Genomic DNA, 13,780 nt, shown 5'->3' on the forward strand with positions numbered 1-13,780 from the left:
CCCTACGACAAACATGCTTTAGAGTCTGGAACTTGGTGAAGCTGTTTTGCAGGATGTCCCCAGCTGTGTCAAGGCCCATTTCATTTTGCATCTGAAAAGAGTAAAATTTCCCGACGGGGAGTAACGATTGAGAGCTGCAGGGCCTCGTGGCAGAACTGCTAGCTCAGGGGGCAGCCCCCAGGGCGGGTCCGCACGCTGCGGCGCGGGGCGCGGGGCGCGGGGCGCGGCCGGGTCGCCTCCGCGCTCCGTTCGAGGCCGCGGGGTCAGCCTTCTCCGGCTCTGCGCCCGGGCGCGGGTCCGAGCCGCCCGCTGGCGGCCAATCAGCGCGCGGCGGCCCGGCCCGCGCCCCCCGCAGCAATGGCAGCAGTGGCCGCGGCGGCTGCGGGCCGGGCCCGGGCCGGGCCGAGGAGGGGCTGAGCCGCGGGGGATCCCGGAATCGGCGGGGAGGTGGGGATTCTGGGAGGAGAGCTCCATTTCCTCCGGGCCGCCGGCTGCTCCTGCCACCCGCACCCCCATGTCGAAGCGCCGCGTCCCGGGCGCCGCGCGCGGGTGCTGAGCAAGGCGGCGGCCGCCGCGCCGGGAGGATGCTGGGCATGTACGTGCCGGACAGGTTCTCCCTGAAGTCGTCCCGCGTGCAGGACGGCATGGGGCTCTACACGGCCCGCAGAGTGACAAAGGTGGGTGACCCGCGGCGGCCTGCGCCCCTGCCCCTGGCGCCGCGCGCCCGCGCCTCCGGGGTCGCCCCTCCGCGGGGCCGGGGCTGCGCGGGCTGTCCCCCGGCGCTCCTCGCCCGTCCGGCCGGGCGTCCCGCGGCTTGTCCAGGGCTGGCCTCGGCCCCCCGCGCCTCCCGGGCGGACAGCGCCACGTAGGTGTCGGCCGGGCGCGCTCCGCAGCCGGCCGCTCCCGGGGCGGACCTGCCGCCGGCCGCCCTGCGGCAAGACGTCTTTCCTCCGGGCCGCAGGAAGTGAGCGCGCCCGCCGGGCCTCCCTCCTTCCCGGCGGGGGCGGCGGCGGCGGCTCCGCGCCGGCGGGTGGCTCCCGTGCGCCCGCAGCGCCGCCGCCCTTCCTCCTTTCGGATGGAGCCATGTGGCCAGACCGCCTCGCTTGCTGGTGGGGATGGAGAGCCGCCCGGAGCGCAGGTCCACGCAGGCCTCGGGCTCTCATGCACACGCCCAGGGGCGCTTTCCCTCCTTCCCACAGTGTCCTGTGGATTCTGGGAGGTGCCAACTGGATAGTCTTTAAATCTCTCATCTTTTTTCTCTGACCCGGATCTCCACTTAGAGGCAAGTGAGCAAGGCGAACACATTGCGCTGTACGTGGGGGAAACAGCCCGGAAATGTTGACTGTTGAAAGCAAAGGCCTAGGAGGAGAGATTACTGGAAAATTCCAAACTTTTGGATTTTGTATTATAGCCGTTTCGCAGGATATGTAAAATCTGCACCACAAAGGCAGGGGTGAAGCGCCCAGGGTAATGAGAGCCACCGTTTACTGAGCAGATACTTTGTGCCGGGACCCCTACTTGGTACCGGGACCCCTGCTTGGTACTTCACCTACGTTAGTAACTTGACGGGCACAACACTCCCCTGAGAACGGTATTAATCCTCATGAAGGAGATGAAAAAACAAGTACTGCAAGGTTCAATTTCCTGCTTAGTGTTAGGCTTTAAACCTATGGTTTGTGAGTCCAAAGCTCCCGTTCTTTCCGGATCGATCCCTGCCAGCTTTCCAGCACCCTCTTCCCACCTCCCACCCCCCACAGATATCTTGAAAAATGGTGGTTTGGGCAAGAGCAGGCTTGTTGAGGTGAGGTCTCCTAACAGGAGGTTCACGGGATGCCCAGGGCGACCCCAGGATGCCGGTCATCTGAGTATAAACCTCCCCCGACCCCCTGAGCTACCGAGCAGGTGAAGATGGGTGGACGGGCCCTTCAGAGGCTTCATCGACAGCGGGACTTGTAAGCATCCCCCAGGGTGACATTGGAAGAAACAAACCCCATGTATTTTCAAATGGGAGTTTGGAAGAGTGCTCAAAGGTGCAAACCAGGAGTAAACACTTTATCTGAATTCAAGGTGTTCTGAATAGATGTTTTTTGCCAAATGAATAAATGTTGAAATCCACGTTCTTTCAAAACAGAAGTTGAAATTCCGCTTTTGAATTTTTCTCGCAAGATATGAAAATTCTCGAATGGATTTTTCTTGAAGATCTCAGGTTTAAATGTAATTAGTTAGAAATTAAACAGTTCTTAAACATCATTTTGTTTAATGTTATTAATAGTAATATATTAAAAAGTTTCACTAATATTAGAATTATTACCTAATCCCTATTTTTTTCCTTATATTTTTATTTAGGTTTTTAGAAACAGCTGGCTGATGTACTTTCTTTTGATATTTTTATTAACTCCTACTTTTTTTCCCATATACAAGACTATTTGGACGTTTTTATTATTTTTGGGCATAGAATGAACAGCTTCCCAAATCATCATATATTGTTGCATGTTACTATTTCAGTACTAGATAGACCCTTATCTTTTCCTGGCTCGTGTAACTTCAACATGTAAAAAAGATAGAAATTTTCCTCCAGATCACATCTAGTGGGATGCTTAGAGTTCAAGTCAGTATGCAGATGTTTGCATTAAATCCAAATGATGTACTATTAGTGACGTACTGGTTTAGTTAGGAGCACAAGGTACTGAGTCATAAGGTCAGTGCTCCTGGACAGCTTCACTGATGCCAGAAATGACCTTGAAGTAGCCCCTCAGCTCCTTTGCCTTCCAAGGGCTGAGGACGAAGCTGAAGCTGAGTAGCAGGTTGTTGGCTGAATGGTAAGCCTAAAGCTGGGTAACCACGTTCCCTTACCTGTTTGCTTGTATATAGTTCCTCGATTCTTAGATATTTTCCCAGTTGCCTTGTAGCAGTCCTAACTCTGGCCATAAATTAAGGGGTCTGAGAAGACAGAGGATTTCAGCAGTTAAATTAAGGACCTTACTTTGAAGTTTTCATGTTCTCCGTTCTAAACAAATTTTGATATATATGTTGGAAATTACAGATGTTTTCTCCCTTTAAAACATGTATGCTTGTCTAACACTTCTGTTTTAAGAAACGGTTGTAATTCAAGCTGTCTATTGATTTCAGATTCAGAGAATCATATCCAGACCTGTACTGAGATTAGGGGTCTTGCTAGAGACTCTACCCTCACTACGTTCACCAGGTTGATTTGAGATTCCCTGACCAATAGGACCCCTGAACCGTTTTCTAGACTCACCCCTTTTTGTGCAGTGTTTCCTAGATTCTCCCTGCGGCAGAATCACCTAATGCCTGGGCTCCACCTTAGTCCTGCCAAGTTTTTCCTTGGCAATTATCCAATTTTGCAGGTCTGTTGCCTCTCTCTTTTTTTGGTAGAAAATCTACATAGTGACAACAAGAAGAAAAGGAAAAGACTTCCTTTCCTTTTCTTTTGTTGTCATTATGGAAATTAGAGGCTGGATGAGGAGAGGGTCATCTGGTAGATATTTCTGTGTAAGCCATGAATTGTTTTTGGAAAAAGAATGGATGAGAGTCTGTTGGAAAGCCCTTGAATAGAAAAAGGAGGCCTGAGTTCATTTGCAGTTACACCCATTGCAATTTGCTAATGAGAAGAATAATAAAATGGACACTTTTGCATGCCATGTGCCTGACCCTGTTCTGTTTTTTGTTTTTGTTTTTTTTTGCAGAGGAAGATTCCATGTAAGCTAACATCTGTTGTCAGTCTTCCTCCTTTTTTTCCCTTCCTTTTTCCCCCCAAAAGCCCCAGTACATAATTGTGTATATTTGTAAGTTCTTCTGGTTCTTCTGTGTAAGCTGCTGCCACAGCATGGCTACTGACAGATGAGTGGTGGGGTTCTGTGCCCAGGAACAGAACCTGGGCTGCTGAAGTGGAGCGTGGCAAACTTTAGCTGCTAGGCGAGTACGGCTGTCTCCAGACCCTGTTCTAAGTGTTTGCTATGTGTTATTTTATGAGCACAGTTTAATGCTTGAAAAAAGTTGCAGAATTCTAGGTTAACAAGTACTTTGCAGGTTAATTATTATGCAGATTAATATTAAAGTTAATACTAGTTTTTCAAAGCTAATGCACTAAGTATATATACAGTAAAAGTTAAGCAAGGGGCCATCCCCATGGGCAAGTGGTCAAGTTTGCACACTCTGCTTCGGTGGCCCAGGGTTTCACAGGTTCGGATCCTGGGTGTGGACATCACCGCTCATCAGGCCATGCTGAGGCAGCATCCCACATAGCAGAACCAGGTGGACCTACAATTAGAATATCCAACTATGGACTGGGGGGGCCTTTGGGGAGAAGAAGAAGAGGAAAAAAGAAGATTGGCAACAGATGTTAGCTCAGGTGCCAATCTTTAAAAAAAATTAAAAAAAGAAAGTTAAGCAAACACCTCCCTGTGTTACATTTTTTATATCATGACCCTTTTTTCCCTTGCTGGTTTATATGATTAATCTGTGGGTGCTGGTGCTTGACATTATGCTTGAACCCTAAAAGTGGAAAGGAAAACCATAAGCTTCCTTCAAGCTCTAGAATCTGTGATTTTGCAGAAAAGGTTACGGTGGGAAATACACTCCTAGCAGTCTTCCTTCCCTTTAGGTTTATTGCAGGCTCTTGGTTTTTCTTCCCCGATGACTTTCAGTCATTTCATCATTCATATGTGGCAGGCACCGTGCTCCGCCCTGGGGATGCACAGGTGAGCAGGACCAACAAGGTCTTTGTCCACAAGTAGCTTGTTTTCCTGTGTAGGGAGATAAGCAGTAAACAAGTAAAGGGAAGATGCCAAGATGGTTTATGCGTATATATATGGATTGATTTTGCTAGGCATTATTCGGCAATGGAATTGCAGAATTATAGTAATTTTTAGTCTGGTCAGGGAGACAGAAAAGTAGATAGTTTCCATACAGTCTGACTAGTGCTATGATAGACGACGGTATGATGTTGTGAGGTTGTGTGGGCTAAGAGGTACTATAGGAGTTCAGAAGAAGGAGGAACCCCTGTCGTCATGACACTGAGTCATCCGAAAATGCTGGAAGAATCAAAGAAGACTAGGGAGGAGCTGAATTTCATGGGGCCACATTATTACTATTAATAATTTCTTTATTACTGAGCACTTTACGTCTTGTTTCATTTTACTCTTTCATTAACCCTGTGAAGTAGGTACTGTTAGTATACCCATTCTCAGATGAGGAAGTTGAGGCAAAGAGAGGTTGGCTGGTGTGACACATTCAAGTATTGCCTGGGCGACACAGACTGAGTGGTGGACCTGTGATGCCGATTTCAGTGACCCTGACCAGATTTTGTGCTCTTAATCAGTTTGGATGGAGTTGAATGGCTTGTAGGTAGAATTGTTGGAAGTAAAATTGAAGCAGCCCTTGAAGTAACCAGTCAGACCTTGTGACAGACCTAACTTCAGACTAAAGAAGTGGTGTGAACATTTCCACTGAGGCACCACCCTGTGTGGAGGAGCCCGTGGGTAGGTGAAGCCACCACACGCGGTCACACGCTGTGAAGTCTGGGTTTTCCGTACTATGCCCTTGCACATATTATCTCATTTTATCGTACAACAATCTTCAAAGGTTTATTATTATCCCTAATTTACACATTACACACTTGCCCAATTATGTCAAAATTTTTGTCCTTATGTTGACCTTGACTATTTTTTCTTCTTTCCAATTCGTTCTTCATTAGCCGGCTAAAACCTTACCCGATCTTCAGATGTATAGTTATTTTCCCTTATATCTAGAAGCCTTTAACTTGCGTACCCTTAGCATAGCTGAGCTGGGTTGGTATTTTTAAAAGAACTAAAGGCTAAAAGGAAAACTGAAGAAAAGCAGAAAGGGAAATAACTAAATATAAATAAAATAAAATATTATGTTTCTCCCAGATTCCTGGCCCCTAATTCCAGTAGAAGCTGTAAAGAGCATCCCTGGGGCCCGGGTCTCCTTGCCTTAATTCACACCAGCTACAGCAAATTGAGCCACTGAGCTAGCCCTATTCCTGGCTCCTTTCCCTCTCAACCCTGTGCTTTGTTGCCTTGGGGGCTCCTGAGTGGCATCCTGTGTGCATGAACCCCAGGGCAGCCTGTCACTACACTTTGCCCTTCTCATGGACAAATGCAGGTTCCTAGCTCAAGCTTGCCAGATACCCCAGCATGTTATCCCCAGCTGCTTCTCAGGGCAAAACTTAGTGACAGCACTGGGATATTAATTTTCTGTTAATTTGTTACAAATTATCACAAATTTAGTGACTTAACAAATTTAGTGGCAAATGTATTATGGTTCTGGAGAATATGGATCTAAAGTGAATGGGCACACCTGGTTCCTTCTGAAAGTGCTAAAGAGAGGCTACTGCCCTGCCTGTTGCAGTTTTCTGGAGTCTGCTCACATTCCTTTGCTCATGGCCCCACATCATTCCGATGTCTGCTTTTGTCATCACGCCTCCTTCTCTGACTCTGACCCTCCTACCTCCTCTTGGACCCTTGATTAAAGGACCTCTGATTAGATGGGGCCCACCCGGATAATCCAGGATAATCCCCCCATCTCAAGATCACTAATGTAATCACATCAGCAAAGTCCCTTTTACCGTGTAAGGTAAATGCAGATGTGATTACACTGATTCTGGGGCTAGGATGGGAACATTTTTGGTTGGCCATCATTCATCCTACCACGGCTCCGAAGTATCCTTCTTCCTTGCCTAGACTATGTGGAGCATTTTACAGTGACCGACTGGGGTGAATCCTTCCACATTCTGGTCCCGATAAAACGTACCCATTGCCAATCCACCATATTGACGAATATTCTGCCTTGTTTTCAGTACTGATTCTGGCAGAGGGCTAGAGTTGGCATTCATGCAATTAAAACCTGGGTGAGTGGTTCCCTTATAAAGAGAAAGAGACAGTATGTGCCTGAGAAATAGAATAGGAAAGAGTGGATTCTGACAGTGTTCTGAGTGGTAGTGTTTAAGAGAGCTTCAGTGGTAATCTAAGGTGCACGTTCTCGTTTTACAGAAGCCCAGAGACGCTCTGCATGGAGCCCTGCAGCTCACAGTTGCCTCGAGCTGCTCTCCCTTCGGCACTGCCGACTCCCTCCCTTTCACACCGAGGCAGGCACCTGGTTGTCTTTGAGGGATTGTAGTAAAGGCGGTTGGTGAGGTGGAATCCCAAGTGAGAAATACCTGAAATAAAGATTTAAATCTGAGTTTGTGAAAATACATTAAGCTAAAAAAAAAGGCAAGTCATATAGGGTTAGCAAAACGTGGGAAAGAGGAAACCTGAAAAGAAAAGTAAGTGAAAGCGTAGAGAAAAATTACCATGCATAAATGTTAATCCAAGAAGATGAGATTTTGTGGAATAAGGTGTTTTGTTGATCAGCTCAGAAGGTGACTCTGGTGAAGAAACAATGGATCTTTATGCTGGGCTGAAATTCTGCCAGTGGGTGTTTGCTGATGTTTCCTGGTGGCTGATGATAACTAACCTGGAAACATAATCAGAGAGAGCATAATCACCGGCGGTGCCTGCCATGGGCGCTATCTCTTCTCTGTGTTCACACATTTACAGTCCACGAGACTGACTCAATGCAGCTTTGTATCTCCTGGTGGGGGTACAGGTTTTTAAAAAATGTATAACTAATCCACTTAAACCAATGGTTTCTCAGAAACTTCATATTTTGCTTTTTGTGATAATAACAGCTACAGTTAATTGTTTCATCAGATGTGTATGGAGCGTGTACAGTTGTTAGGCACTGGACAAGGTGCTAGTGACAGGGTGAGTGACAGACAGCAGTCACTGGATGCGTGTCACACTTGGTGTTTAAACTCTGGAACAAGCCTGCATGGGGCTGTTATTATTCTTGTTTTATAGATGAGGGAACTGATTTTGAGGAAGTTATATCAATAATGAGTCGATTAATCAGAATTTGAACTCAGATCATTCCATATATTCGTATCATTAAAAAAACCAAAAAAATTTCCCCCATACTGATAAAATGCTGTATCCATGCTCATATACCACAAATGCAGATACACAACTACTCACACTTTAAAAAAATTATTTTACAAATATGAGAAAAGAGTAAACTCATTTCATCACTTAGCATTTCTCATTCAGCAGTATCTTGTGGAAATCCTCCAGGTAATTACTTTGGCTGTAATTTATTATTTTTATGACTGAATATATTCTCTGCTATGGATGTGCTTTAATTTTCATTTATTCAGGTCTTGTTTTACACAATTATTCAATACATCTTTATCACCAAGATCTGTACTGGCCGTTTGGAATACAATAGTGAACAAAATAGAAATTCTGGCTCTTGTGGGTTTTGTGTCCTAGTGAGGGGGAGACAGAAAATAAACAATGAATATATTACATAAATTTTGTACTATGTTAAACTGTGATAAATGCTATGGAAGAAAGAAAAAGTAGAGTGAGGCATTGTTTACTTGGCAGAGTGTGTGGGTGCGTGTGTGGGAATGTTGTTATGAATAGGTGGTCCAGTTAATGCTCACTAAGTGGAGGAGACTCGGGCAGTGACTGAAAGGATGGGAGGAAAGTAGCCAAACATATCTGTAGGGGAATAGCATTCCAGGCAGCAGTGAGAGCAAAACTTTAAGTTGGGAGTTTGCCTGTTGGGTTCCAGGACAAGGAGGCCAGTGAGGCTGGCGGGAGTGAGCGAGGGGTCTGAGTGCTGGGGACGGAGGTCTGAGAGTTAGTGGAGGGAAGGGTGCTAGCAGAAGAGCCACTTTGCTTAGGGTCTTTACTGCCATTGGCTTAGTTTGAGTGACATGGGGAGTCTCCTAGGGTTTGGAGCAGAGGAGTGATACCACGTGACTTGAATTTATTGAGAATCATTCTGACTGCTGGGTTGAGAATAGTCAGCCAGAGGGCAAGTGTGTAAACTGGGAGACGTGTTAGGATTCTGTTGGCAATAATCCATGTGAGAGATGATGGTGGCTTAGACCAAGACGGTGGCAATGTTGGTAGTACAGATTGAAGATAGCAGTGACAGAATATGCTGATGACATGAGAGTGAAAGAAAAAGATCAAGAGTAATTCCAAGGATTTTAGTCTGAGCAATTGGGAGGACTGGATAGTCAGCCAACAGCTGAGATGGGGAAGATTGTGGGTGGAGCAGGTTTGAAGAGGGAAGATGAGGAGTTCAGCTTAAGGCACGTTGACTTTGAGACGTCTGTTAGACAACGGGGAGATGTCAAAGGGGCCGCGAGATACAGTTGTTATAGCTGCACTTCCCCCTTCCCGTCCTCTATGCCATCGTTTTCATCTGGTCTGTTCTATGTTATCCTCACAGTACATTTTTACTATTTTTCCCTTTGGACTATCTATTATCCTTTAGAGCAATTAAAAATAAGACGAATTGTCTTTGTTCATTATCTTTATTTTTACCGTTTCTCGAGCTCTTCATTTCTGTGTTTTGAACTAAGTTTCTGCCTGGTATCATATTCCTTATGCCTGAACCATATTCTTTGAACATTTCTTGTATCACAAGTCTGCTGGAAATGAATTTTCTCAGCTTTTGTTTGTCCGGAAAAGTGTTTTGCTTTTACCATTGAGAGATATGTTCTCCAGTTTTGACAGTTTTTTTTTCATTGCATTAAAGATGTCACTTATTTTTTTGGCTTACCTAGTTTCTGCCACAAAGTCATCTTAAGTCTTACATTCTTCTGTACATAATCTGTCTTCTTTCCCCTCTACTTTCAAGATTTTTCTACTTTTCTTTGAATTTTAGCAGTTTGAATATGAAGTGTCTAAAATTTTTTGAAAACCTTGCTGCTCTTCTATGTGGTCTGATGTCTTCTCTCATTTTTGGAAAATTGTCAGCCATTATCTCTTCAAATATTACTTCTGGCCTCATCTTTCTCTCTTCCTCTGGGACTCCCATTACACGTATGTCAGACCATTTGATATGATATTGTCTCACAACTCATGCTTTGTTCTGCTTTTATTTTTCCTTTTTTTCCACTTTGTCTTTCAGTTTAGGTAATTTCTATTGCCTTGTCTTCAAGTTTACTGATTCTTTTCTCAGCTATGTTGAGTTTCCTGGTGAGTCTGTCAAGGGAATTCATCTTGGACTATCTTTTATAGGTTTCCATGTCTCAGCCGAAATCTCCCCTATATTCATGCATGTTATCCGCCTTTTCTAATAGATTCTTTAACAAGTCAATCATATTTATTGTTAAAGTCCTTGTCTGACAGTTTCAATATCTGTGTTGTCTCTGAATCTGGTTCTGTTGATTGCTCTGTTTCTTCACAATGGGCTAGTTTTTTGTCTTGCTTTTTTGTATGTCTGATATTTTGATTGAGTGCCAACATCATGTGTGAAACAATCAAGAGTGTGTTAAGTAGTATTTTTGCCTGGAAATATGCACATCTTTTATTTTGTCAGGCTGTTAGTGTGGGAGTTTGGATCAGTCTAGTTGGGAGGTAAGATGGGTTTGCATTATGATGTTGCTATTGTTACCTTCAGCACACCACGTGCTTCAGATTCTTCTAGAGTAGCCAGTGGTTAAGGTGGTGGCTGGGGTGCTTGAGGTTTTTCTCATTGTTTATACTCTACTCTCAGCTTTCTTCTGTCCCGAATGCCTGTGCTCTGGAGGGATTCTCTACCCACGCTGCCATGCTCTTGCCCTTCCCCCAGTAGTAGAGCTCTGTGTGTTGTTATTTGAGGTTCTCTGTTCTCTGTCTGGGTCCAGCTGCACTCTTATCTAGGGTTTATCAGCCAGAGCTCTGGGAGTTGGGCTTTCTCAGCATTCCTGCCTCTCTTCTCCATGGGAACCAAACTTTTGCCTTGTATCAGTGGTTGGTGTTTTGTGGGAGAGTGTTTCCCATCTCTTACCCAACGAGAGGCATCCTTTGACGGTTGTGGTCTATCTTCCTGAGCCTGGACTGCTTCCTGCCCTTCTTCCAGCAGCAGTGGATCTTTGCCTGTGTCCTGGACATGACAGTTTGCTGCTTTCCTTGCAGGGGCTAAAGGCTTCTTCTTGTATGAGACAAAGCTCAAGGCAGGAGCTGTGGGGTATTGTGCCGTTCTTACAGCAGCTGCGGTTCACTCCTGCATGCCTGCACCCCTGAGTGAGTCTCTCTGTTCTTTCTGTCCCCAATCTTTCTTATATGGGGAGGTTGTGGGACAAGAGTCTGCAACTGTGTGTGAACTCCCCTTGGGTCTTGGGCTTCTAGTGGTTCTGTATAGTCAAGCTGTCTCAAATGCATCCTTTAGCAAACCATCTAAATGTTCGTTGATTTCTTACCTGCTTCTATGGTGGCTGACAGCTCTTCCTTCTGTCATCTGTGACAGGTAAGCCAGTGCTCTCCTCAAGAAAAGTTATGATTTTGTATTGTATAGGCCTTTCTTATTATTAGGGTAGGGGTGATACTCTTTCTAAATCCTTGCTGGGTGTTGAACTTTAAAAGTTTTAAAATTAAAGTCATTTTCTTTATATTCTTACTTATTATTTTTGTTACTTAATAAATCTGTCCAGTTTTGAAAGAGATGTTTTAAAATCGCCCACTGAAGTTCTTGCATTTCTAACATTTTTCTGTTGCTGGTTTCTCACTGCTATATCCTCTTCATAAATAACTTTTTGTCATTCCATAATGTTCTGCTTTATTCTGTTTAGTGCATTCAGCTATTAATTTAACCTTGTCTGATATTAAAACTGTTGCCTTTCTTTGCTTTTATCTATATCTCTTTGTCTACCCGTTTTAATTCATTTTTTGTCATTTTTTTAATCTTTTTGTAATCGTATGTAGCTAGGTTATATTTCATAATGCAGTGTTACAATCTCTCTCAATGAGAGGAGTTAACTCTGTTATATTTAATGTAATGGCTGATAAAGTTGATTTTATTCTTATCTTTTCATTGTGCTCATTACTTATGTTGTTGTAACCTATTTTTAATTTTCCTTATTTTTGCTGTCTAAGTCACTGTTTATTCCTTTCCTTCCGTCTTGTTACTTTGTTGGTTCTACTCTTCTTTTTCTGTAATGATTTACTTACTCTCCCCCTCTTTCACAATCAGATGCACGTGATATTTTTATTTGGCAGCTAGAACTCAGCCATTTTTCCCACAGAAACACACAGTTTCTTCCACAAGATGCTCTGTCACTCTCTTGCTTCCCTCTAGTCCTTTCTTCCTTCCCCTACCTCCCCCTGCCATGCAACTTTTGGGATGCTTTTCCTTCCTGCCTGCCTTCCCCAGCTACTCCTAAGTTTTGATGAAATGGTGTGTTACTTAATAGAATTTCTTTTAAAAGTATATCCCTGTTGTTTTAAGAGTTGTTATTTAGCTTATATATTCCACACACCTAGTTCATTGTCATAGATTCATTTTGAGTATATATACACCAGCTACTCATTTTCTTCCATTTTCTGACTTTTGTTATGGTTCATTTGTTTAGTTAGAGACTTTTCACAGTTCTTTTTCTCGTTAAACCATGTGGATATGGTTCTCTCTGAACCTGTGTGTGTCATCAAGTAGCTTTCCTTCCACCTGCCTCTAAGGGATTTCCTGACTGGGTAAGTGATTCTCAGGTTGTTTTGTCTCTCTTTCAATTCATTCTTTAAAAGTATTTAGTTGGGAAATCACGTTTTTGTCTCTCTTAAAAGTTTTATTTATTTTTTTGAGTGCCCGTACTTGAATCTCCTTAAATTCCCTCATGTAATTGAGGCATTCCTTTTAATTAAGCATTCTGTCTCCTACAGAAGTTCTCTTTCACAGAGTGGGGTTCTCATTTTTCTGCCCGATCTCTCAGGCAGCTGGGTCCTTTGTTTCAGCGATTTGCCTTGGTTGCTTTATTGAAGCCCAAGGCCGGTTATTGGAGAACCCTCTGTGGTGCCAGTTCTGCCCTGTAGGCAAAGGGGCCTGTATCACCTTGGGCCTGCACTGGCAGACAGGTGGTCAGTTCCTCGTCCCTCAGCTTTCTGTTCTTCTTGTGCTTTCTTGGTCTGCAAGGATGGGAAAGGCTGTGGGCTGTGGCCCCCTCTTCCATCTCTGACTCAGATTCTTTTCAGGATCCTCTGGTTTCCAGTCCTTAGCCTTGGCTCCTCTGCTGTTTTCCAGTTTATTACTCAGCCCACTGGAGAGAATGCCTCACAACAGTTCTGTGCCAGAACATAAGGCTTCAGTTACACCCAGTTGCCCGTAAATGCTAGTATCAGTTGTTTTGTTCAAGAGAAGCAAGAAGCTTAGGGTTGGGGTTAAGGGAAAAGGTGTTGCAGTCAGGTCACCATATACCCAAAATCTCTTCTTCCCCACAACTCTTCTGCATTTCCTGTTTCATATTTATTTTATAAGTGATGCATTTTATAAAGAATAGTTCTGTTATAATTGGGCACTAGTGCCTTTCTTTTGCCTGACATCCGCTGTATCAGCTGAGAGTAATAGAGACAACTGAAATGATCTCGACCTTGGGAATTCTGTTCTCCTTATATAACAAGAAGTTGGCAAGGGGGCATTTGCTGCTGTCAGTTCAGTGGCTCAAAATGTCAAAGGAGAAGTCTTTGCCATTCTCTTGGCCTCATGATGGCTGTGTTGGCCCCAGCTATCATGCTCTTATTTCAGGTAGTGAGAAACAGGAAGTAACCAAGACACTAGGGTGTATTTGCCAGCTGATTTAACTCTCATTTAAGAGCTTTTGTGGTAGGTCCATCCAATGATTTCTGCTTGCAGGTTGTTAGCTCTCTTCCCTATCAAAATGGGAAGCTGGTAAATGTAGTTTTTCTACTTGAATACATTAGTACCC

The 13,780-nt window shown here is 44.5% G+C and overlaps 1 protein-coding gene across 7 annotated transcripts in view; it reads left to right on the forward strand.

Annotated features, from left to right (window-relative positions):
• Window positions 1-253: 253 nt before the first annotated feature.
• PRDM5 (PR/SET domain 5) overlaps window positions 254-13,780 on the forward strand; it is a 186,687-nt gene continuing 173,160 nt past the window's right edge. For 3 of the 7 annotated variants that reach the window (XR_011537227.1, XM_070609215.1, XM_070609214.1), the window contains exon 1: window positions 325-677. Coding sequence is in view for 6 of the 7 variants with exons in the window: in XM_070609215.1 (XP_070465316.1) it covers window positions 585-677 (93 nt within the window). In the remaining variant the exon portion in view is untranslated. Of the gene's footprint in view, window positions 678-13,780 lie in introns of all 7 variants that reach the window. The other 4 variants (XM_070609212.1, XM_070609210.1, XM_070609213.1 and 1 more) reach the window with 4 other exon arrangements.

Source organism: Equus przewalskii, chromosome 2 (assembly GCF_037783145.1).
Source record: "Equus przewalskii isolate Varuska chromosome 2, EquPr2, whole genome shotgun sequence".
Taxonomy (NCBI): domain Eukaryota; kingdom Metazoa; phylum Chordata; class Mammalia; order Perissodactyla; family Equidae; genus Equus; species Equus przewalskii.